Source organism: Corvus cornix, chromosome 2 (assembly GCF_000738735.6).
Source record: "Corvus cornix cornix isolate S_Up_H32 chromosome 2, ASM73873v5, whole genome shotgun sequence".
Taxonomy (NCBI): Eukaryota; Metazoa; Chordata; class Aves; order Passeriformes; family Corvidae; genus Corvus; species Corvus cornix.
In genome coordinates, this window is record NC_046333.1 from 83,892,122 (window position 1) to 83,915,707 (window position 23,586).

Consider the following 23,586-nt stretch of genomic DNA (forward strand, 5'->3'; position numbering starts at 1 on the left):
ACGTGTGGATGGCTTTGGACTACCTCCAAGGGTGGAGATTTCACCACCTCTCCTAGGCAACCTCTGTCAGTGCTCAGTCACCCTCACAGTGAAAGAGCGCTACCCAATATTTAGAGGGAACCTCCTGTGTTTCAGATTGTGTCCATTGGCTCTGGTCACCAGGGAAAAGAGCCTGGGCTCCATTCCGTTTGCAACATTTCAGGTATTTATATATTTATATATATTCCTAACATCCCATCCCCTCTCAGCTTTCTCTCAAGTATAAAAGTAGCAAACTGTAGGCTTAAACATGTATGAAAACCAGAGGTAAACCAAGAGACTGCTTGCATTTAACAACAGGTTCAGTCTAGTGTTTAAGCATGAAATCATTAACAGGAAGATGCAAAATTAAACTTCTTTACTTTATTTCTTCACTTGATTTGCAACATCTGTGTTGTTTACTAACCAGTGTTAGTAGTAATGCAAGTAGCAAATAATATGATTGACAACTAGAGTGCTTTGAGTCTTTTTTCTCGATGGGTTGAAAAAATTCATATAATTGAAAAATGTGGACTGAGCCACTTGAAATTTCTTGCTCACATTCACCTTCGAAAAAAGACTTCATGTTTTGCCAACCAACTTCTATAAATTAGAATACAAAAGCAGAAGTGCAAAAAGGTACATGCCTGCGATTGGAAATGTAGAAAGGTAAACTGGTACAGCAAAAAACAAAAAACAAAATTGATGAGCATTTCTTGTAAGAAGGGAAACTGTAATCAATTGCATATAAGCTTAGTGTAAGATACAAATTTCTTTGATGTTATTTTGCTTCATTTAAGTATTCTGATGATACACCATAGTGCTGGCAAGTACACTTCCAGTGGCATCTTTAGGAGGTAAGCCCCACACTTTTATTTCAATGTTAATGAAAACAACTTGCTTTGGGACAATTTTTTAAACAGATTTTTTTCCAAGAAAAATAGAGGCTAGAAATCTAGCTTCAGTTGGTCTTCAATGAAAACTAACAAGCAGCATCAACTCTATCTGTAAAAAACATTTGCAGTCTCCACTCAGGGAGACAGATTTCATAACTTCATATTGGAGGCAACATGTCTTGTAAAAACATTCACTAATGTTCACGCTGCTTTGTGCTTTGTGTCTGCTCCAGTCCGTCAACCCTCTACACCACATACATGTAAACTGTTAAAACAAGAGTATCGTCAATAAAAGATCCGTTGACTGACACCATATTTCACAAATCTGATGACTTTCTGCATTGGCAGTAGCAACATTTCAGCTTTTCTTTATGCAATATGTAGAAGAATGATGCAATGTAATAATGCATCTGGTGGTTTTTCACTCAGCTATGCCCAAGGACTTTGAAAGCCTGCTTGTGCACTCCGGTCCTTCCATACTGTCCTCTTAGCATGAAAAACCCAAACCCTGGGACTAATTTTATGCAAGCAGAATCCTTGTACATTTAAGCCTTATAAGAGTAAATTAAGCTACTGTTTATTTTGAATCTTGAAAATCATGTATTGGGTTTGCATGTGAAGGCTTTGGAAGTGGGGGGAGGAACAGGGGTGGCTTCTGTGAGGAAAAAAAAATCACCTCTGTTCGATTATGTCCTGGTTCTGACCAAGGCTGGGTTAATTTTTGTAGTAGCTGGGAGGCAGCATGGCGAGGACACTGAAGTTATTCTATGCCACCTCACCTTATAGCCAGGGGTGGAAAAAAAGGGGAGTCTGAGGAGAAGGGGTTCCTTCCTGATGAGCAAGCCTGGTACTAGTCAGGTTCCAGGAGCATTTTGCGTGTGAAATCACTCTCTAAGAAATACTTTTGTTGTCAATATTGTTGCTGTTACTGTTCCTTTTCTTATCTCATAGCTGTTTGCAGTACATTGTTCTTATTTTAATCTGTTATCTTTGCCTTTGTGCCTAAAATTCGCCTCTCTGGTCACCCCCAAGTGACCTAGGGACAGTGGGGTTTGGAGAGGCTCAGTGGGAGAACTAAATCAGGGAGCATCATTCCTAAACCACGACAAATAGCAGATGAAGAGAGGAGTGGGAATATGTGAGAGAAATAGCTCTGCAGAAACCAGGGTCGGTGAAGGAGAGGGAGGAGGTGCTCCAGGAGCTGGAGGTGAGATTCTCCTGCAGCACATGGTGATGACCATGGTGAAGCAGCTGTGTCCCTGCAGGGACCATGGAGTCCCACAGAGATCCACCTGCAGCCCATCCAGGGCTCTATGCCAGAGCATGTAGATACAAAAATGAGGCTGTGACACTGTGGGAAGCCCACACTGGAGCAGGCTCCTGGTGGGACCTGTGCACCCATGGAGAGAGGAGCTCACACTGGAGCAGGTTTGCTGGCCCTGTTTCTGCCTTGTAACCCTCCCAAGGCACAGCTGCCTGTTCCAGAAGGACTTCACCCCGTGGGAGGGACTATGCTCATGTGGGAAGGACCCACACTGGACAAGTTCATGGAGATCTGTCTCCCTGGGAAGGGGCCATGCTGGAGCAAAGGAAGAGTGTGAGGAGTCCTCCCCCTAAGGAGGAAAGATCGTCAGAGACAACTGACTGCAATCTCCATTCCCCGGCATCACTGGAGGGGAGGAGAGGGAGCAAATCGGGAGTGAAGTTGAAACTGGGAAGAAGGACAGAGTTGGGGGAATCTGTTTTTAAGATTCAGCTTTCTCATTACCCTATTCTGATTTGATTGGTAATAAATCAAACTAATTTCCCCTAGTCAAGTCTGTTTTGCCTGTGACGGTACCTGGTGAGCGCTTCTCCCTGCCTTTATCTCATCCCATAAGCCTTTTATGATATTTTCTCCCCCCGCTCAGCTGAGGAGTGACCAGCACCACCTTGGCCTGGCATCTTTCTTACCACAACTGGCAAGAAACATCTCCAAAGAATCGATAAACAATTGTCAACAGCCAAGTTAACGAAGATTTTCAAACAGCATCAGGCAGACAATGAGGGCCAAAACATAGGGTTTCAAGAGCTCTTTCCAAGGCCACTTGGAGACAGGTTCTGCAATCGAATGTTTTTCATGCAGGTTTTTTTACGATAAAAGACATTTTATGCACACAAACAAGGACTGCAGCATGTATGCCTATATTAACACTAAATAACAGAGTGTTCAATTCCAAATTGGCAGAGATAAGCCTGCGTCATATAGAAGGCACCTGGATGTCACAAAGGTAAGGATTATTGCATCCATCAAGGTAATTCTCTAAATAAATTAGAGAGTTAATAAAATCAAAAGGGTTTTTTTCTCTCCTTTCACTAAAAGAGAAACCCTCTCTTCTCTAACTGCCCAAGCCACCCCTGAAAATAAAAATGCGAGTTTCCCGAAAACCACACTCACCAAGATGAAGCACTCTAGAAAAACAAGTATAACCTCAATATGCCATGGACTTGGATCAGGTGACCTCCAAAGGTGTCTTCTAACATACTGTGTCATTTTATTGAAAACAAGAATCAAAGCTGCCATACTAAAACCTGGAGAACCTCTGCCTAACTGTTGCTCCAGATGAAGGCAGAGGAATGTCACTATTGTAGTTCTAGTATTGGCAGCAAATCACCTTCACATCCGCAAACCTGACATCATTCAAAGAGGCTTTCATTACAGTAGCTAGCCTCTGATTAATTCTCTTAGGTATTTAATTCCTACTCTTGCAGTGCACAAAGCTTCTCAAGTATGATGTGCAATATTCTGCACTCTTATCTGATCAAGAGGATTATTAGCAATCCTGAAATCCACAGTTCTGTACATATAAGAAAAAGCAACTTCCATCTTCTCCCTACTTTGTGGCCAAGCGCTTGTAGTCCATTTTGTACCAAGTTACAAGTCCTTTCTCAAATAAGAATTCAGCTCACTAAAACCAAAATATATTACTTATTATTGAAGTCATACCTGCATCTTGGTCATGAGAAAACAAACAGAAGGCAGAAAGTGGAAGATAAACAGAACATTCCCAGATGCCCAAAATTTTATCTTTATAAACCGAGAAAAACACCCCATCTTTTTGTTATTTATGTCACTGAGACTTGTACAATTAACGCAAAGGGTTAAAGAACTAAATATTCCCTAAGAGTTCAAGTCACTGCACATAAATACTGTTGTGACTACAGATTGCAAAAGAACGGAAACACAGTAAATCATCCCGTTTTTTCTGAGAAATTCTGGGACTATGTTCTGAATTTCCAGGAACAGAAGACAAGCACTGCCAATTCTCACTGCCGGATTTTTATTGAAGAGTTCAAGAATTTGGAAATGACTCCTGAAAGCCACTGAAAGATAGTATTGATTTTTTTTTTTTTTTTTTTTTTTTTTTACAGACCTAGAGATTGTTTCTAGGAGAATGCACTCAGTGTGACCGGTTCATGTGCTAACTCCTGAGAAATTTAAAGAAAAAGAAGAAAAAGACTCTTAAACAAGACCTGAAAGCTTCTGAAAGAAGCAAACCTAGCAAACAAAGAACTCAGTAACAAAGTCAGAGATCTATACTTTGCCCATCTCTCCAAAAACATAAAAAACCTGAGAAAAGGTGGACTGGCAGCAAGACATCCTAAAGCACATTCTGTAGTGCATACTCACTTATCCAGGTTCTCATTTTTCTTGCCTTGAATATAATCCCAACCTCCAATGTGTCAATTTATTCTAATACTGAATTTACAGCATTAAGGTCCCAACCTTGGGATCTCTGGAGCAGTGGCCTTCATAGCCTTTCATTCATATTAAGTAAGAAAATGTGCTGAAAAAAGAGAATACTTCTTTACACTCTAATCTAGAGCAAATTTAGTTTAACCTTCTTTCAGCCCTTTACCAACAAAATGCTTTCACTGCAGCCAAATTTGAAAGACAAGTTGATGAAAGCTCCTAAGTCAGATTTAGTAGGGGTGGAAAAACAGATGTTCAGGGTTTTTTTAATGCAAACTTCAGTTCTGACAGAAGGCACAGTAGTTGTGAATGGGCTTCCACAGTTAGTCTTCAAACTGGTTATAAGCACTTAGGGTAGTTAATACACAGTAAGCTTACACCAAAAATAACTGAGTGCCTTTCCCACCATCTTAAGTCACCCCATGTTGCTCTGACACTTCCAGTCTGCTGACTGCCCCAGACTAAAGCAGGTTATCTACCAGGTTCGTCAGAGCAAGGGAAGTACCAATGAAAATTCACATTCTTACTTCCTATGAACCACTAAAGGCACTATTTTCACAGGAAAGATTGACACTTGCAGCCCAAAAACGACTGCCTAGAATGTCAAGTTTCTCTTACATAGCTCTCCTTTCCATCAGCTTTGCATCATGACTCAAATGATGCTCCAAATGAATTGGAAGCATAATTTCACAGTGCATCCAAATTATGAAGTCCAGGCACATCTATTCACATATTCCTTTAAAATCATAGATCCAAGTATAGTAACAGGTTTTCAGAACATCCAATTTCTCAAAGTCCAGTCTATTTTTATAGCTGCAAAAGAAGCTATAAAAGAACTCTTATGTTTTTTCCTGTTATCCAGAGAAGCATTCAGGTACATTCAGCTGACAACTCAGCATATACTAACATTAGACTTTTAACTAATTTGAGGTTTCCTGTTGGGGAAGAAAAAATTGTAAGCTGACATATTACACAACATGTATAAATCCTAAAGAGATTTTTTGGAAATTTTGTTGTTGTTTTTGTCTGGTTTTTTGCTTGTCTTCCAAATGAGTAGCATGACTGTAGTAATCACTACTAGCAATGTCTCTCTTGGGACAGAGGGAAAAGGTTTTAATGTCACATGACACTGTTTAATTATTTGTGTATCTACAGGGTCCAAAATCATAACTGAATCCTCTGTGTGGTAATCATATTATGAAAACAGATGATAAAAAGTGCAAAGAAAAGATTATATCCAAACTAGCAATTTGCAGTTTCATAGAAAATACAAAGCAAGCATTATGCCAACTAAAACTGCCCAGGGGAAAAAAAGAGAACTTTCACATGCATTTTTGTCAAGTATCTTTGAATTTAGCTGAGGGTTTTTTAAAATATACTCTTTGTAATATGCCATATTGGCTGCTTAGATACAGCACAATGACTCAAAAAGCATAGGATCTAACCAAGTGTAAAAATCTCTGCCTTTGTTCCTACAAATATAGCATTCAGCAAACTGATACATTTTGATGCAAGGCACTTAGCTGGTATTGTAGCTTGCCACCTTTTCTTTGCCTTCTCCCAAATAGGAAATGGCTATTTTTAAGGCAAATTTCAAATCTTAATCCATATATATTAATAACCCAATTTTTTTCAGCAGCAGAACTTGAACACAGGATGGTAACAGAGGCTCTGTTTCCAAATGTTAGCAAAACCCAGAGAATTGCCAGACAGCTATTAGCAGTTTGATGAAAAGTTTGAATGCACCACCAATCACCGGCACACAGCAATATGATGCTACAAGCTGACACGAACATGCAGTTTCACAACTTACTATCCGATAAGGAAGATGTAAAAAGGAGTCTGGGCAGCCAGCTAAAGCCATTTGTTCCTTCAAATTTTCTTCAAATTACATCTACTGCTTCCCAGGACCTGCAGAGTACAAACAAACTGTCAGAAACCATACTGAAGACATTTCATCAACTTATTATTGAAAACAGTTGGAGGAGGAAGACCAAGAAGATCAAGATGAGGTGATGAGGATTTGCATCAACTTGAAGCAGAAACTGTGCACATTTGCTGCCTGTAGCCTAGCAAACACGTTCAATTTGGTATTTCATTTCAAAGCCCAACATAACTATTCTCAGGACACGTGGCTTCTACTTTATTCCCACTGTTCAGGCAAAAATGAAAGCCTCCCTTCACAGCAAAACCCTAGCCATTTGAAAACTGGCTCTCACCACCTGAGGCTATGTTTTCAATTGTGGAAAGAAAACACTGAAATCTGCGAGTTAATTAAGATGACTGTCACTTATCACAGCATCATTTGAGTTGGAAAAGACCCACAAGATCACCAAGATCATTATGCAGCATTAGCCTTCAATGCCTGGCTACACAACTTCTAACCTTTACCCTTTCCTGCCTGCCTTTTCTCTCATGGTTTTATTCTCACACAATATATCAGTGTCACATACAAATTAATTCAAGTCGTGCACTTGCTCTTCTGAGTGATTATTAGCAGCAACTTTGCAAGGTGAGTTGTGTTTCTTTAAAGCATCAACTTTGTGATCAGATAGAGCTTGAAAAGAAATCTGCAAACATTTAGAGGAACATATGGCTAAAGAACTAAAAATAAAAAGGCAAGACAATGTCAAGAAAGTTATTATAACTGCCTCCTAAAGGAAACAAAAATAAACCACAATAAATAAATAAAGCACTATTTTCTGCTCCAGCATTTCTTCCAACCAGTGGTGAAGACATCCCTGCAGTGTAAGACAAGTGATACCACCTCCAAGTAGATGAAAAAAGCATGACTGGGGGAAGAGAAAGCAGGCTGCAAAGCACAGTCAGAACTTTTACTTCTACCACAAGCGAGCTCCTGTGTTGTGACTCCTGTTCACTATTAATTATTGATTATGTACTCAAAACAAAAGCCCAAGTTTTAAACAGGCTACCCACTGCTCTCTGGTAAGCATGAACTATCACCAAACCAAAGCTGCCACCAAAATTTATGGGACAGTTAAGTCAGGGACAAGGGTTAAAAAACATCTTGGACAAAGTGTTCCCAGAGGACTTCCAGCCTATGGTCCACAAACCATGCGCTCATCAAGGAAGCTTTATTTTACCTAGTCCCAGGATGAGTTTGGCTGAGGTATGGTAGCCTCCTCATCTATCAGTAAAGCAGGCAAACTCCTGGGAACTTTCCAGGAAGTAGTTACTGGGCTTCTGCTGTTTTCTGTGATCAATTCATACAGCCAATTACCTCAGGAGGAAACTGGTTTTGGCAATAGCAAGTCTGAAAATCCATTTAACCAAATATGCATAAATCCAGTTGTTCATTCTAGGTAAGTAAATGGAAAAAAAAATTAAACCCAAAATCTTACAGGATCCAAAGTGGGGTAGGCAACACCAAACATCTAACTGTAGGCACGTTAGTCAACTTGCACTATTGCTAAACATATAAACAGTGGTATACAGCCATCTAACTACTTCTCCACACCTAAAAGTTTGCAGTCAGTTTTAAAGATTGATCTGAAGATTTCACCTTAATCACCCAGTTTGTTCCGGGAGAATTAAGCACAGATTTAAGAAAAGCTCTTTAAAACCTTTTCACTTGGGGGAGTAGCCATTTTCTTTTCTTTTTTGTAAGCACATCTACAGAGAAATTAAGCAAGCCACTGGAGTAGCTGTTATGAAGTTGGTAAAATGCTTTAAGAATAAAGAGAACTGTATTATTGGCCTCTAAACCCACCAAGACTAAAGTTTACATAAAGGGAATAAGGGAAAAGAATTGAGCTTTACACGGCAACAGTTTTGTTTATTACCACCTCAGTATTTAGCCATCAAGAAAAGGCACAACTGCTGCAAATTTAATGGTAGGTTATTTAGGACTGAGTATCAACACACCGGGCTTTTGATGTTTCAGCAAAAGGCTCCAATTCACTTATAGCAAGATAGATTAAATATGTTCCTAAACAATACCAGACCAATTTGTCTACTCTAGGGTGTGCTGCAGTTTACGCCACAGCCCCATTACACCAATGGAAGATCATAAATTACCTCAAACAATAGTTGGAGTCAAGACTGCATAATTTATCAAGAACCATTTGCTTCACTGCTACATTCTTGAGTATTCATTTGTTAACACTGCAGAAACAGAGGAAAGCAATAATCTCTAGATGATATCATTCCTGGTCAGTCACATATTAACACTGATTTAAGATCTCATCTCTTTTGTCTGTCTAAAAACAGTTTATCAACCTAGTCCTACCCCAGGAATACAAAAAGCCTTTGCTCACCTTTGGTCTAAGGTCCTTTGTGCCACACCAACAAGTAATAAATTTCATAGGGACAGAACTCTACACCAATTCATGTGTTCAGTAGATAAATATTAGGACTTAAAAAGAAAAAATAGATCAATTTTTCCTGTGCTGTTGTCTTTAAACATGATTTTTAGCATGTCACTTCTCTTCAGAGACTGTAGCTGCATACAGATATACATGTTCTTGCCACACAATTTACACAGCACAAATCACAAAGTAGTATTCAAGTGCCAAGTTACTGCCCTTCTCCTAAAATGCCTTACATGGGGGAGGGAAATTCCAAAGGATTGTAAACAGACAACCAGCTATGTAGTCGATCACTGTTACAAAACTCGGGACGTTCAGCTGAGAGAATAACTGTCATGCAACATTGAGCGAGACAGCCTGTGCACATTCAGAACCAAGCGATTTCATCTGCTTTTATTGGCTTCAGAGCTCTGCCTTGGACAGAGGCCCTGAAAGGACAGTCATGATAAACCAAGTTTCAAAGGTCATGAGACTAATTTTTGGTATGACATTCTCTAGAATAAAGAATGGACTATTGTAAGGCACAGCTTTGGTGTCTCAGTCTCTAAAAAGTGTTAAACGAACTCACACCATCCAAAAGATTGCGATCAATCCTGCATGGAAAACACTGCAGGTATGCACCCTGGAGACTGTCACTGCTCTGAATGGGTTGTTTAAGTCACAATCAAATTATTTAACTAACCAGCAGATTAAGTTGTTGGTTAACTGCAAATTCTGCCCATTGCCAGGTATGTTTTTCTGATTTATCTCTTGTTCTCTGCACATTCCCAGCAGAGGAAACGGTATCTCGCCCAGCACTCTGGAAGCAGACACAGCCTACGCACCTACGGATACTGTGGTAGGAAAATGGCAGGGGTATGGTCACTCTGCCAATTCAGGAAGTTTTCCAGGTTCTACATGTGCCATCTGTCAAAGTCTTTAAATTCAAGAGAAAAATAATTTTTAAAACGCAATTGCTTGCAGATTAGTTAGGAACAGGAGGAGGGAAAAAAAAAAAAAAAAAGGATTTTAACCTGGCAGAGTTGCAAGACAAGCTCCAGAGCTCTTGAAAACTGGATTTATGCTCTTTTATGAAAGGTGACTTAACAAATTTGTTGAATGCTATACCCTTTTAAGTATTTCAACATTTTTCTTCATAATGTTCTGCTTTCTACAACTGAACTACTGTGAAAGAGGGAAGGTGAGAAAGCTTCAACATAGCCTTAATTTTGACCTGAAGACCTTTATCTAAGATCTCAGGTTTTACATACAAGTTAGAAATCTTTCCCTCTTTTTTATGTATACCTTTTATTCTCTCAGACACTAAGTATCACTATTCCATTTCTCCCCACAATGCAGAATGAGGCTTAGCAGACCAAACCTGGATTTTCCTAAGAAACTAGAACAAAGTCTTAAAACTGAATCAATCCAATATTCTCCCCTAAGTTTCCTTCAGGACTGTGTGGGTTAAGTCTACTGGTCTTAAAATTTAACATCTTGAAGACCCAGGGAGAAAAACACCCTCTCCTTAGCCTACACAAGGAGCAGTCTCCAAGACTTTAACTGTTCTCCTGGCCGTAGGCTCCCCACTACTTCACATCATCTAGGAAAGTGTTCTGATTTTTCTGCAAACATGTACATATATATATATATATGTATGTATGTATGTATCTGTATCACTGAAACAGGTTTACAAGACGCAGCAGTTATATGGACACACCGAGCAACCCTCTGCAACACAGGCATGAGTACCCATACTCTGACACTTCCTTACCAGTCTACTCCTATTGCCATAGTTACAATGGAAATAAAGTTGGATACAAGCAGCATGAGGCATGCCAATGAATTTTCTGTAGTTGAAAGACCTGACAGCTAGCAATGTCCCCAGCTGCACTGAAACTGTGGGACCCAGATGTGCTTTTGCATGCAAGATCCACACAGCTTCTCACAAAAATGAAGCCTGAATGACTATGTGGGCTGAAAAAGTGCCATCAGATTCCTTAGCTGGCTGGACCAAGAAGACTAAAGCATCCTTGGCAGCTCACAAGTTTGCCATCAGGTTTCACCATAGCTTCAGCAATCAGTACATGCAAGGATTTGTAAAGCATCTTGCCCTCTTTTAGACATAGCTTCAGGTGGAGACTGTGTCAATTTGCAACACTGAGAACGCCCTTCTCCCTCCCCAAGGGATCACTTAGCAAGCAGGTCTGGATTCATCACCTCAGACGTGTTACTGACCACGTTCTTCGCTTACCCAATTCAAACACACACTTGCTTCTCTCCCCAGCTCTGAATGTCCCTCCTCACACCCAAAGTCTTCATTTGCCCATGCTGAAAAACAATACTCGGCCACTTTCCCTTCAAACAAGTTTTTTCTTCCGAAACATCTCCCCAAACACTCCGGAATGGAATCACCCTGCAACCACAAAAGACTTAATGACATGATCGTCAACACCCTGATGGCCTACTGAGATTAGCAGCAGGCAATATTTAAGAATAGCTGCAGTTTTCCCAATTTCTCCCCATTTCCCTTGCACGAGTTGGTATCTTCACATGCATTTTGTTACACATATGTACCCAAAAGGCATTTGCAAGTCTATGATATGGAGCAAATGCCTAACTAGAGGAATACTTTGAACATCTTTGAAAACAAAGCATTGTTCTAGCTAAAATTTCAAGGGAGTGTTGCGCACTAAAATGAAAAGCACTGTTCAAAATATAAATCATCAATCAAAAGCACTTCAGTTACGTCCAAACACTCCCACGAAAACCTACTAAAAAATCTGGTCTTATAAAAAAAGGGAATATAATTCTCTTTTGCCATTCTTAATTGCAAAGCTGTTAGTCTAAATATTACACCTTGTAAAGGAAGCCATTTGCCATTGTACTTTTGCCAGAAAGTGAAGAATCTTGGCAACGGCAATACAGGCTTTTGAAAGCCAAAACAGATACATACTTCAGAAGAAGCACAGAAGAGCTGATGCCATCCCACTTCGAGCCTTGCCAAATAAAATTAAATAAAATATATGCAGTTCAGCATTTTTTGGTTTCCTGAATCGGCCTAAAATTTTGAAAGGGCTCAAGACTCATAGCCCATGAATTCATGTTCACCTCCTGACAGAACAGTTTCACTGACAGCAAAGATAAAGTCCTGGGAGAAAAACAGTATTTAGCTCAACAACACCAACAAAAAATCAACCAACCAACAAAACAAAAAAAAAAAAAAACGAACCACCAACCAGAACAAGCCACCAAACAAAATCAAAAAACCGAACAACAAATCCCAAACCTATAACAAACTTTGGAAATACTTACAAAACTCTGCAGTTTACTGTTTTCCTTGATCACTGAAAATCCTCTTCTGTCTCCTAATAGCTTCAAATCCATAGCTTTGAAGCAGGAACTTTGGCAACTAAACAGACTTTTACCCAAGTCTAAGTGAAATGTTAATTAGACAGAAACTGAAATAAAAAACTACATCATATACAGGAGACAAAACCCATCAGCAAGCCATATGCAGAGGTAGAGCAGGTACAAGGATGCATGACTGGGACATGAGATGCACAGGGAGGCAGCCCAAAGTTAACTTCATCTGACAATGCCATGACTAATGGTCTCTAATTTTGCATATACAGTTCCTCACTACATCCTTTGCCTCCAGAGAACTGAAAAAACACTGTCTCTATTCACTGTGTTGTCACTGTCTTGCCTTTCTTCCCCACTCCAATCTAGTCACATTTCTCATAAAACAGAATCCAAAATTTTATAATTTTGGGAAGCAGTCTAAATAATTATTTCCTTGTGTTATTTTAAGCTTTTATTATCCAACCTGAAGACTTAGAGTGAAGTTATACAACAGTCAAGATGATTTAATAGCTTGTTACTGCCAAGAACAGGACAGACATCCCACTCTCTTCATCAGCCCTTGTTCTGCCTTCTTCCCCCACTTCCTCCCAGAAGCTTCATGGCACTCCCTCCTTCTCCCCCTTTTGTGTCATGTATGGTCCTTAATGAGTTCAGCTTGTGTTAATTAACGCATTTGTTTTGCTGGGTTAGTGTTCTGCTAAGGAAGCAAATGCAATAAACTTAGATCTGACAGGCAGTTCAGCTGGCACAATGTGAACGGCAGGAGACCATGAGCAAGAAGGGAAGGAAACAGGATCACCCCTCTCTAGTGGCAGCAAACTATTACATTGGCCAAGGCAACCTGTGAACTTCCATTTTCTTTGTTTACTGCCATTAGGAGCTGGCAAACCTTTCCTACTGCACATCCGTGAGAATTACTGCATTCCAGGCATCTCACAGAAGTTAAACATTTGGATAGATCTCTAAATAAAATATGAAGTTTTTCTCACAGGCACGTTCACCTTGTGGCCCCAACTCAGCTGAAGTCTGCTTTTGTTGCCTACTTACCCAAACATTGCTTTTTGCATTCAACACTCTAATGAGCCTTTGTGTTTCCAACCTGCAACTGGTGTGAATGGTCCTGCCCCCTGCTCTGCAGTGGGATTTGAAAGCCAAGGGCTCTAGACCCCCCAGCCCAGAGACTAAACTACACACAAGACATTTTTCTAAACAATTTGAAGTGAGTTCATCAGCCTCGCACAGTGCTTTTTTTTTAAGAAAGTCAGATCATTACAGATTCTGTCTGAAACCATAGTTTAATCTACATGCCTATCCATAAACATCCATTGGAAAATCTACCAGACTCAACTAGCCTTTACTAAGGTGGTAAGATGGTAGCATGCACTCCTCAGCTCTTACTTTTACAGACTCCTGACAAAAGTTAGGAGAGATAATAGTTGAAATACATATACAATGGTTTGATAGAGAGACTTTTAAATTCATAGAGTAGCAATCTGCAGCAAGGATGCCCTGTTCCCAGGTTATGTTCCCTTATTTCTCTACAACACTCCTTCATTTTGGAGAATATTCCAAAGCAGGCAGAAACCTTTTTTCCTCTCCTGTCTGATGCAAGACATAGATATTGAAAAATAAAAAGAAAAACAAAGAACAAAAGGCAATCTCCGATCACATGACCTACTGATCAGTTTTTCAAGCGTTTTAAGCCTGTTTCATCCAAATGATGCATTCATCAATCATTACAATTCTTCACAGCCTATTCTTCTTTACTTGGATCTTTATGCAGGGGACTCTGTAGCTTGAAGAAGAACTTGCTAGTTTTTGTTGCACCATACTGGCTACAGAGGGCTGACCATAAGGCTGACTTCAAAACCAACACTCACACTTGTGCACAGAAGCTACAAGCACATATTTATCAATACCATTCACATCCCTCCTTAGGGTCTCTCCTGCTCTCCAGGGTTTTCAGGTGGGTTAAAATTCTTTTCCTGGATTTAAAACTTCATTATTGTGGACCAATGACATCAGACATTAGGGTTTTTACTTAGACAATTTACAGGGTTTAATACTGATAGTTAACACAGTAATTGTACATGTATCACTGTTCCCTTGGTACAAGATTTTTTTTTGGAAGAGTTATTAACTAGGATTATCAGAAGCTTTTATTTAGACATCAAGTTCATGTTTTTGAAGAAAATCAATTGACAGAGGCTTCTACAGTTATCTATGATTTATGTTCATGAATAAGCACTGGTTTATTTAAATAGTCTCATCCCATATAAATGGTTGAAGCTAGAAGGCAAGTTTAGACATTTCAATTCAAACTGCAAGCTACTCACTGAGATGGTATCTTTCTGAGATACCATAAGAGGTACACTTAAGTCAGCAGGTTATTCTCAGTATACCTCATTTGTATGGTTGGAACACTCAAAAAAAGACTTTCTGCTCAGCCTCTAAAAAAAAAAAATCACATTCTGTGAGCAGAAATGCATTCCCCAGCCATCAACGGCATGTTAATTCACCCTCCAAATAATTTCATGGTAACTATTCCCAAACATGATTTATTCTAAAGAATTCAACTGTTGAAACAATTCTGACAAAGACACCATAGTAAGTAACAGTAGCAAGTAGCAAAAATAAAAAAGCAAGCCCCTTTTAACTCTCATGCACAGCAGGGTAAGGGTTACCACAGAATGACTTTTAAGTGATAACAGAGCCAGGAGAGCCCAGGACTACACCAACCCCAAGCAAGCAGGCAATGACCAACTCTGCTGCTAGTTGCAAAGAGAGCAAGGAGGCAACTCCAACAAATACTGTGCTGGCCCTTGAGATGAACAGAAAGTCCTGTCTCTTCAAGAGGGCTACAATAAAAAAGTGCAAGGGATAACACACAAATTAAAGCAATGCATACACCCTTGATTGACTGGAACATAAAAAAACTGTACCCAGTTTGGAGACTGCACTCATTCAATCCCATGCAATGAAGCAAAGCAGGGCAAAGCTCGCTCAGCTGCAAAAAACCTGCTTTTTAAGATACTGATGTCACAGATACCCCACGTGTACTTTAACGCTGCCTCACTAACGAATCACAGCAATCTCTTCTTAGAGCAAAGAGACCATTTTGTAATCTCAAATGCATTTGCTGGCATTATGCAACACACAAGCTTCAAATCCACGGGTGGCTTATGGTTAGCAGCAGGCAATCAGTGCCAGCTTTCAGAACACAACTAAAATGTTACTGGTGCTCTATTCTTGAATACAGGCTAAGAATTTCTATAAATAAATAAATAAAGGATATCAGCAATGCAAAAGTCTTTCTTACCCTCTTATGTCTTTTAGCCCTTGAAAAACAGTTTCAAGCTGACATCTCAAAAGCAAGTATGCTGACCTACTTGCAAATATACCACCCTGGGACAAACAGGGCATAGCTTTTTCAAATAAGTGTAAACAAAACAGAAAACAAACCTACATAACAGGTTAATATTTTGTAGAAGGGCTAATGTTCAACAAAGCTGAAATCTGGCCAACTGATCACATGTTTCATGTGCATTACTGAACACTTATTTATTGCTATTAACCTGTACCTGCAGAGATGAAGAAAGAGAATACTCTTGCTTTGATTCTGAAGGTCACGAGGTGACCAAAATCCCAACTTAATGAAGGCTGTGGTGAGGTTGCAAGTGTCACAGCTTCCACCAACCCTTTCAAAACGCAGTGTTGGAAAGCACAGGGAAGAAAACTGAAGTAATACCACCCAGGCTTCATAGACTATGTCAACTTAATTAGAATGGTATTTTGGCAGTACCAAAAGATTACATATCGAAGGCTGGGTAGTAGGCCAAATGACTAGAATATTTTGCCAAGCCACCTACATTAAGAGCTACTTCCCTGTACTTGCAGGGTGCCATAAAGGAAATCTGTTGTTTCAGGCCTTATGAGGCTGTTTAACAGAGGTATGAAGTGTTGAATATCCCCAGCACTGAAGGTTAACTAGATATGAGTTAAACAAGGAACATCCCTAGTTAACCTTCAGACTCCGGAGCTACCAAAGGGGAACACTTGTTCTCCAAGGGTGCAGGCTCCAGATGTAGTGCCTTCCCTGTGTACCGATGTGCTTTAACCCACAAAACACTCCAAGCCTGGAACCCACACACAGGTCTCATCTGCATTCTCCCACCTCCAAGGTTGTCCAACTGGTACTAGCAGCAGTGGAAAGGCGGGAGAGAGAGGACAGAGCATAAGTATCCCCAGACACAACATCGTTTTATAGGCCTGGAGTTTGCCCACAGAAGCAAACCAACATCCAGGCTGCGCATGGAGCTGACCACAACACTATTACAGGATATGAAGGCAGTCACACACCCCTGGTGGTGGTATGTGTACAGGAGAAGTGTACACGCCTGCACTGCCACATCAGGGAGGAGAAACAGGCTATCCTTATGTGCAGTCCATCTCATTCCACAGCAGCTATCTGGATGTCAGAGAAAGCTGGGGCTTGCCTGAGCTGAGCTCAAGAAGCCACTTGCACCCTATACAATTCAATGAAGCACACTACTGGAGCACCTGGTTCTTTCCATTGACAACAGCAGGAATTTAGAAAACTGGTTCAGATGTAGCCATCCATAATCTGGAGACACAAAACCAGCCAGAGGAGTCCCTCCCCAGTGTACAGCACCTGAACTTCAAACTCTTAGCACCTCTGGAAAAGACTGACAATTATGCCAGACCAGTCACGCACTATCCCCAGACTTTTGGTCTCTGTACTGCAGAAGTCAATCCTGACAAAACTTCAGTTTCTCCCAGTAGCTTTAAGGGTTTAATTTCACTCAGTGTGTGTGTCTTTATAATACATATATTATACACATATGTTACACACACACATTTACATGTGAGTGTGAACTCTATAAACAGATGAAGAGATTCTTTAGCAGCAACATAGGATGCAAGATGACCTGGCAGAACTCAGTCAACCTCATGAAAAATGAAAAATAAAGTCTCAGTTCTCTTCCCTGAATTTCTTTTGCTGTTTGAGGCAGAAATTTTGTTCACACTTTGCTCTTCCAAAAAGTTCTCCCCCTTCAAAATACACTGCAGTGTAACAAAACATTTATCAAAGGAGCAGATGAGCTCTCTTGCAAAAGCCTCTGTGAATATCAAAAATTTGAATTTCTAATTGCTGCTGTTAATTGATGAAATAACAATTCAAAAATGGTTTCTTGCTACTTTGTATTTTGATCTATAAAAGCATTTGCTCATCATTAATACAATCAATTTGACAGATGCACCAGAAAAGTCTCGATTTTCATTTCAGCCTCACTAATTAGCAGTTCTATTTTATTAAAAACAGCTCTGCATGAAGAGATGGCTTCACACAACTGCCTGTTTTACACAAATACCTCCCACAGGCTTTCATGCTACTTTCTATCACTGGAAGAAAGAGAAAATTCCCTTCACCTAATGCTCTGATGCTTACAGATCTCAGCAATCACTAGCGAGTAATATTCCCCATCTCCTTCAAATGGACAGCAGTACCACAGAATTTGCCACCAATGCCCGATATTGCCTCCTCTTTATGGCATTATTGGTCTTAGATAAATTACACTATGGCTTGGAAACTATCACATTTGTTTCCTGCAACATCTTTGCCTACGCATCTTTTCCAGTCAAATAACTCGTATAAGTCAATAGCCCAAAATGAGCAGCACAATTTTCATGAGGACTCTCCCATTTAACTAAATGACAACCTCCTCATTATACAAAACCAAAAAGCTTCTCTCCAAAACACAAGACAGAAACAGAAGTTCATTGAAGCTGGATGCCTCCCAAGAGTCAGGTTTGAGAAGGCTGCTCCATACAGAAGTGCTCTTCTCTCTGTGGCAGGTGATGATAGCCACTGTTCCCAGCTGCAGAACTTCCTAGTGTTGTCTCCTAAGCTACAGGCATACCCTCATACTCTGACCCTGCAGAAGTGCAACAACACATTGCCTAATGCAGCACCCCAGTCAGTGTCAGTGGGACAAGCAAGCCGCAGGAATGACACAGATACAACTTTTCCCATGACAGCAAGTAGCAGCACTTGGTCAGAAAAGATCTTGCAGCTCAAGTAAAGAAATGCAGGATTACAGAAACCCACTACCAATGCATGGGGAGGGAGAAATATTGAGCACACCAGGAAACAAGCACCTGAACTGCTCCCATGATCTAAGGGACAGGAAGATAGGGCTGATTTTCTACCAGACTGTGATGATAGATCCCTAAGTCTTTATACAGATCTCTGTCTTAGGCAGGTTAAACCTTTTAAGACTTAAATCTCTAATGAGATCCACTTTTAAACACACCAAAAAAGACAACTGGAAAGCGCAGAATCCCTCTGCTTTTGCGCCAAGTCGGAACGCAAACAGCTCCTTCTGTGGAGGCCACATGTGCCAAGAAGGACTAGGCTCCAGCTCCTGGCACTTGAGCAGCACTGAAGTTTTCATTCTCTGGATGGAAAGTACAACACTGCTGATCATTTGCTCTGCAGACAAGTTAAGAAATCACCCCGTACAGTCAGACAAAATTAAGTAATTCGCTACCATTCGCTACCAGAAACCTCCTCCCTGATATCCAGTGACAGATGTGTGGGAATGGTTCACAGCTGAGTCAGGGGAGGCTCAGACTAGATACACAGAAACACTACCAAGAGGGTAGTCAAACACTGGAAGTGGCTTCCTAGAGAGGTGGTCAATGTCCCAAGCCTGTCAGTATTTAAGAAGCCCTTGGACAATGCCCTTAACAACATACTTTGACCTTTGGTCAGCCCTGAAACGGTCAGACAGTTGGACTGAATGATAACTATAGGTACCTTCCAATTGGAATACTCTATTCCACTTATCAGACATTCAATGTTCCATTCAAGGAACATTCTTTTATACCAAAATGGCATTACGTGAGTGAATGGTCTTAACTGAAGTTCAGAAAATTCTCTTTCTTTAATGTGTAATTTTTTTTTTTCTGATACAAGTCTGAACTGAGGCACTGAGGCAGCACTGCAAATAACCACTCCTAGAAATGTCCTTCTCAGAGCACTCAGGTGCTCTCTTGCCATCAAATTTGAGTTTATGGAAAAAACATCAGTCAGCTGCTAAATGGTAACCCTCCCCTCAACAACCCTATTCTGTCTCAAAGTAAGAGTAAAACCAGTCAGAGTCAAGAGCAGTTTAGGAAAAACAGTTTTATTTGACACTGAAATGGACTGGGAAGTTTAGGGGATCAAGGTAAGGGGCTGACAACATCCCACAGCCATCTCAGGAACCATCTGACCCCCACTGCCACAGTGCCTCACATTTTACACACAATTCCCACTTCTCATCCTGCACCCTCACTTTCAGCATGTGGCTCTTGGCTAAAGTGGGCCAGTTTTCACTGACTGCTGACCAGTGATGCTGGCCATCGAGGGACCAGTTAACAACATGAATTTCACAAGCCCACAATTACAAAACAGATATGAGCAAGTACTCTGTTGGCAATTAGAGCTCCAGCTTTATTTTATTTATTCTAGTATAAGAACAGATGTTGCAGTTATTCAAAGGTTTTCACAACCTTAATTGCTGACCTTAATTGTTGTTAATCTTTCCCATGAAGTGGAGACAGACAGACGCCGCCCGTATTTTGTGAAGAAGATAGTGAGCTGCAGGGTATGAATAATAAAAGACAGTATTGTCTGCCTTCTCCCTCCAGTGTGAAATACAAGGGTACTGGGATTGGCCAGCAGCATGGAAGAAAAAGAATGAACGAATGACTCAGCTGTTTTATTTATTTTTTTGAGGGATGCATCTGCTACAGGGTTGAGCCTTGACACTGACATTTCTTCCCCCTCCCCGGGAACGGGTGAAGCTTCCAAGTGCCAGCTAAGGAAGTGCTGCATTTAGCCTTCACGACGCCTGAAACAGCTGATACACAAAGCACCCCGTCCACCTCATTGAGCATCACTAAAGCTGTAGTATTAAGAAGCAGAGCGTTGAGTTTCATAGGGCAATATTAGGTTTCATAAACAAGCTCTCAGACTGGACAAAAAAGCAGCATTTAATTATGTGCTAGAAACATTGCAAAAGATACATGAGAGCTTCCCAAGTCTTTTCCTCTGCTAGTGGGAAGCTTGCCTGACTTCTTACTCAGGTGTGGAAATTTTATATCCATCTTTTTGCTGCAGAACTTGGAGATTTAAGTTTTCTAACCAAGAAGTACATTCCTCTGACTTTGTTCTGCCAAGTGTACTCGAAGATGTTAACTTGCTGTCCCAGTAATTTGAGACCAGGCAAGGCAGAGGAGGGACACAAGTTCAGAAATGCAACACAGGATGTACTGATGCTGTAACAGGCATGCCCTACAACCTAAGGCAGGAGGCCCAGAAGTCAGGAGAGTGAAGATCAATTTCATGTTTACAGTTGCCTTCAAGTAAATGCCTGGAGTGAACTTGGTGCACAAGATTTAACCCAAAACCAGACTAGAATGGCATCAGCTACCAGCTCTGCTGCAACATACAGGAAATCAAGTCTTTCGCCCACCTCTCACGTCAAAACTCACCTTAACTGCAAACACCTTCAAGGACTCGTGACAGAAAGAAAAGTTAAGGACTGTTTTGGTTTTAGTTCCTTAAGACATACTACATTTATTCATTAAAAAAAGTCAAAATAAAGAAGCCAACCAGGCACCATGTATACTAAATAACCACTCACAGATCACATTTTAAGAGCAGCATTAAAACGTTGTTATAAATTGCACAATGGAAGGAATTCAGTTAAGATTTCTAAAGGAAAACATCAAACTACCAAGCTGTTAATTGCTATACATACCCTGTCATACCTAAAGGGACTTGGACATAGCATGAAAGATGCTAAGTTATGTCAGTTTTTAGAAATGAGTTCAAGGTAAATCCAGGGAACTTAAAAATCAGGAAAAAACTTCTTTTCTGAAAGAACTAGCTAAAACTAGGTAACACAGACATGAATAATCAGTTAGATAGCATGAGCAAGAGTCAGTACACCTTCTGCAGAAGTTATTACTCAAATCTACCCAAGGTTTATTATGACACTGTATAAATGAGACACAATACTCAGTATTAACCCTAGTGACTCTTAAAAGGACCTGAGCTGCTGCACCTTGCAGGAGTGGTTCCCCCCTTAATATCGAGCCAAAGGATAACAGTTAACGGTAGGAAAACATGGAGCTTTTTTCCATACAAGGAGTCTTCAGAATTACCATAGTGGCCATTCTTTTCAACACATCCTTAAGCTCTCTCAAATGTGACAACCAGGGAGGTGACATGAGGTTTGCCAGCAGTATGGTGTGTTCAGTCAGAGCTGGAGCTTCATGCAAAGTACAGCAGAACGATCTCATGATCACAGGCAAATGGGTAGCCAAAAGGGCAACTCTGATTTAATTTTCACAAACTCAAGCCAATGTGCTAGAAAAATAACCCTGCCTGTGTGTACCACTGAAGTAAGTGTCAGGAGTCTGAAGTCTTGTTTGAAGTATCATCTTGGAGGAGAAAGGGAGGGGAGGAAAAGAAAACAGACAATACCTCACAAGGAAATACAGTATTAAGAATCAAGGAACTGCCACAAGCAAAGCAGAATCATGACAAGTCATTAAATCCAGGGCACACCCACTTCTTGAAAACTGTGGGCTGTTATGACATTGAAAGGGTAAAACAGAATTAGAAAGAGTACAGAGAAGAGGAATTCCTAGAGCAGAAACTAACAGTCCTGGATCATTTGGCACAGAAAAGAGACAGCTGAGGGAAAAGAAGGCAGACATCAAGTCAGTTATAGAGGATATGGAAAAAGTGCCCAGAGAATAAGCATTCCCCCTCAAAAGAAAAATTCAGAAAATCTGAAATCAATAGGAAACATGAAAATCTTTTCCGAGGGGTGACTGGATTAATGAAGGTGTTAAAATAATAATAATATAGGCAAGCACTGGAGACAGCTCGTAAGGGATAGCAATGATAGTAATAGATGTGCACACTCCAGATAACTGCAGCACAGCTCACCATGAAGCAGAAGGGTCTAAAAGCAGAGAAAAACTCCTTGCAGTCTTTCTACCTAAGCAACTGCAATTCAAACCAACATTTTTCTTTTTTAATTAATATTCCTGGCTGAGAACTGTGGGCACTAGACATTAACCTAATGGGGATGGTGGTGAAGGAGAGCTGGAGGAACAGCCACATCACCGCGGTGCCGAAGCACCACCTCAGCACTGCCACACTGCATCCTCCAGAAAACACTGCACCAATCTAACAGATTTGCACCTTCAACTATTTGGCACAGACCTAAAAACTACAGTTGCTAGGCATCCTCCATGTAACATTTACTTTAAACAGCAAGTCCTGCAGGCTGCTGCAGTATGCAGAAGGTAGAATACATGTAGCCCACAAGTTGACAAGCACATGCCTAAATGCTGGCTCTCCGCAACACACAACGTGATCCGCTTTGCCAAAGTGCCTTTCCCACTATTTCCCTGGGAGTCTACTACATCCATGATGCAATACATTTTAGCACTGAATACAAAGGTGCTGTTTTCATAATGGGCATCTAGGAAGACCCCTCCTTTTCATTTCAGGCCAGGACAAGAGCAAATTGAAATCTAAGGTTTTAAAGTACATGATTTCTGCATGATTAAGGAAACCTGATTAAGTCCTCCCAAAATCACAACTTAAGGCCAACACCATATTGAAAGCTGCTAAGAGACCACAGCTGAAAAAAGCCTTGAACACCTCTTATCAGCTTTTTATTTTGAAAAAAAATGTAGAGCTACTTTCAAAACAGCATGAGAGTCACAACACCAGAAAGATCCTGGCTTTTTCATGTTCTCAAAATAGCATGCTAGAAAGACATCTACAAAAACAGAAATTTTAGGTGCATTTTGCTTTCATCTCGAGCATCAGCTCAAGTCTATCCAACGCAGCGTTTGCGTAAGGCTCCATAAAGCATTCCCTCATCCACAACCCCACTCTGAGCAGTGGCAGAAAACTGTGATCAGATGCAGCCAATCACTTGAAAGCCCTCCAAGACCAGGGGATTTGGATGCTGGAGCATGCTTGTCCCTTCCCCATCGCCCCACACACACTGTACACTGAGAAATTCAGATTCCTCTAACTTGCTTCACTGAAATCCAAGCGGTCTAATAGAAGGTGGCAGCCAGCAGCATCACCAAAAATAAAACCATCAGAGAGAAACTAGTGAAGTGTAAAGTAATGCTTTGTTTCAGGAGGTTAAATGTGCAAGTC

At 40.6% G+C, this 23,586-nt stretch overlaps 1 protein-coding gene and 1 long non-coding RNA gene across 8 annotated transcripts in view; one reads left to right on the forward strand and one right to left on the reverse strand.

Annotated features, from left to right (window-relative positions):
• GRB10 (growth factor receptor bound protein 10) overlaps positions 1-23,586 on the reverse strand; it is a 145,738-nt gene that overhangs the window by 102,911 nt on the left and 19,241 nt on the right. For 2 of the 4 annotated variants that reach the window (XM_039548443.1, XM_039548444.1), the window contains exon 2: positions 6,461-6,558. The exons of 1 other annotated variant lie outside the window; for it this stretch is intronic. In XM_039548443.1, coding sequence (XP_039404377.1) covers positions 6,461-6,511 — 51 coding nt within the window. In that variant the 5' untranslated portion in view covers positions 6,512-6,558. Of the gene's footprint in view, positions 1-6,460; positions 6,559-15,639; positions 15,693-23,586 lie in introns of those variants that run through there. One more of the 4 variants, XM_019282571.1, reaches the window with a different exon arrangement.
• Positions 2-6,466, forward strand: LOC109143858. Of its 4 annotated transcripts, XR_005601394.1 has the most exons (4): positions 2-202; positions 819-875; positions 2,825-3,184; positions 4,326-4,641. It is a non-coding gene; the product is annotated as an uncharacterized LOC109143858 (long non-coding RNA). The 4 variants fall into 4 exon arrangements; XR_005601393.1 differs by having other exon boundaries at positions 2-875; XR_005601395.1 differs by lacking the exon at positions 4,326-4,641 and adding an exon at positions 6,284-6,466 and having other exon boundaries at positions 49-875.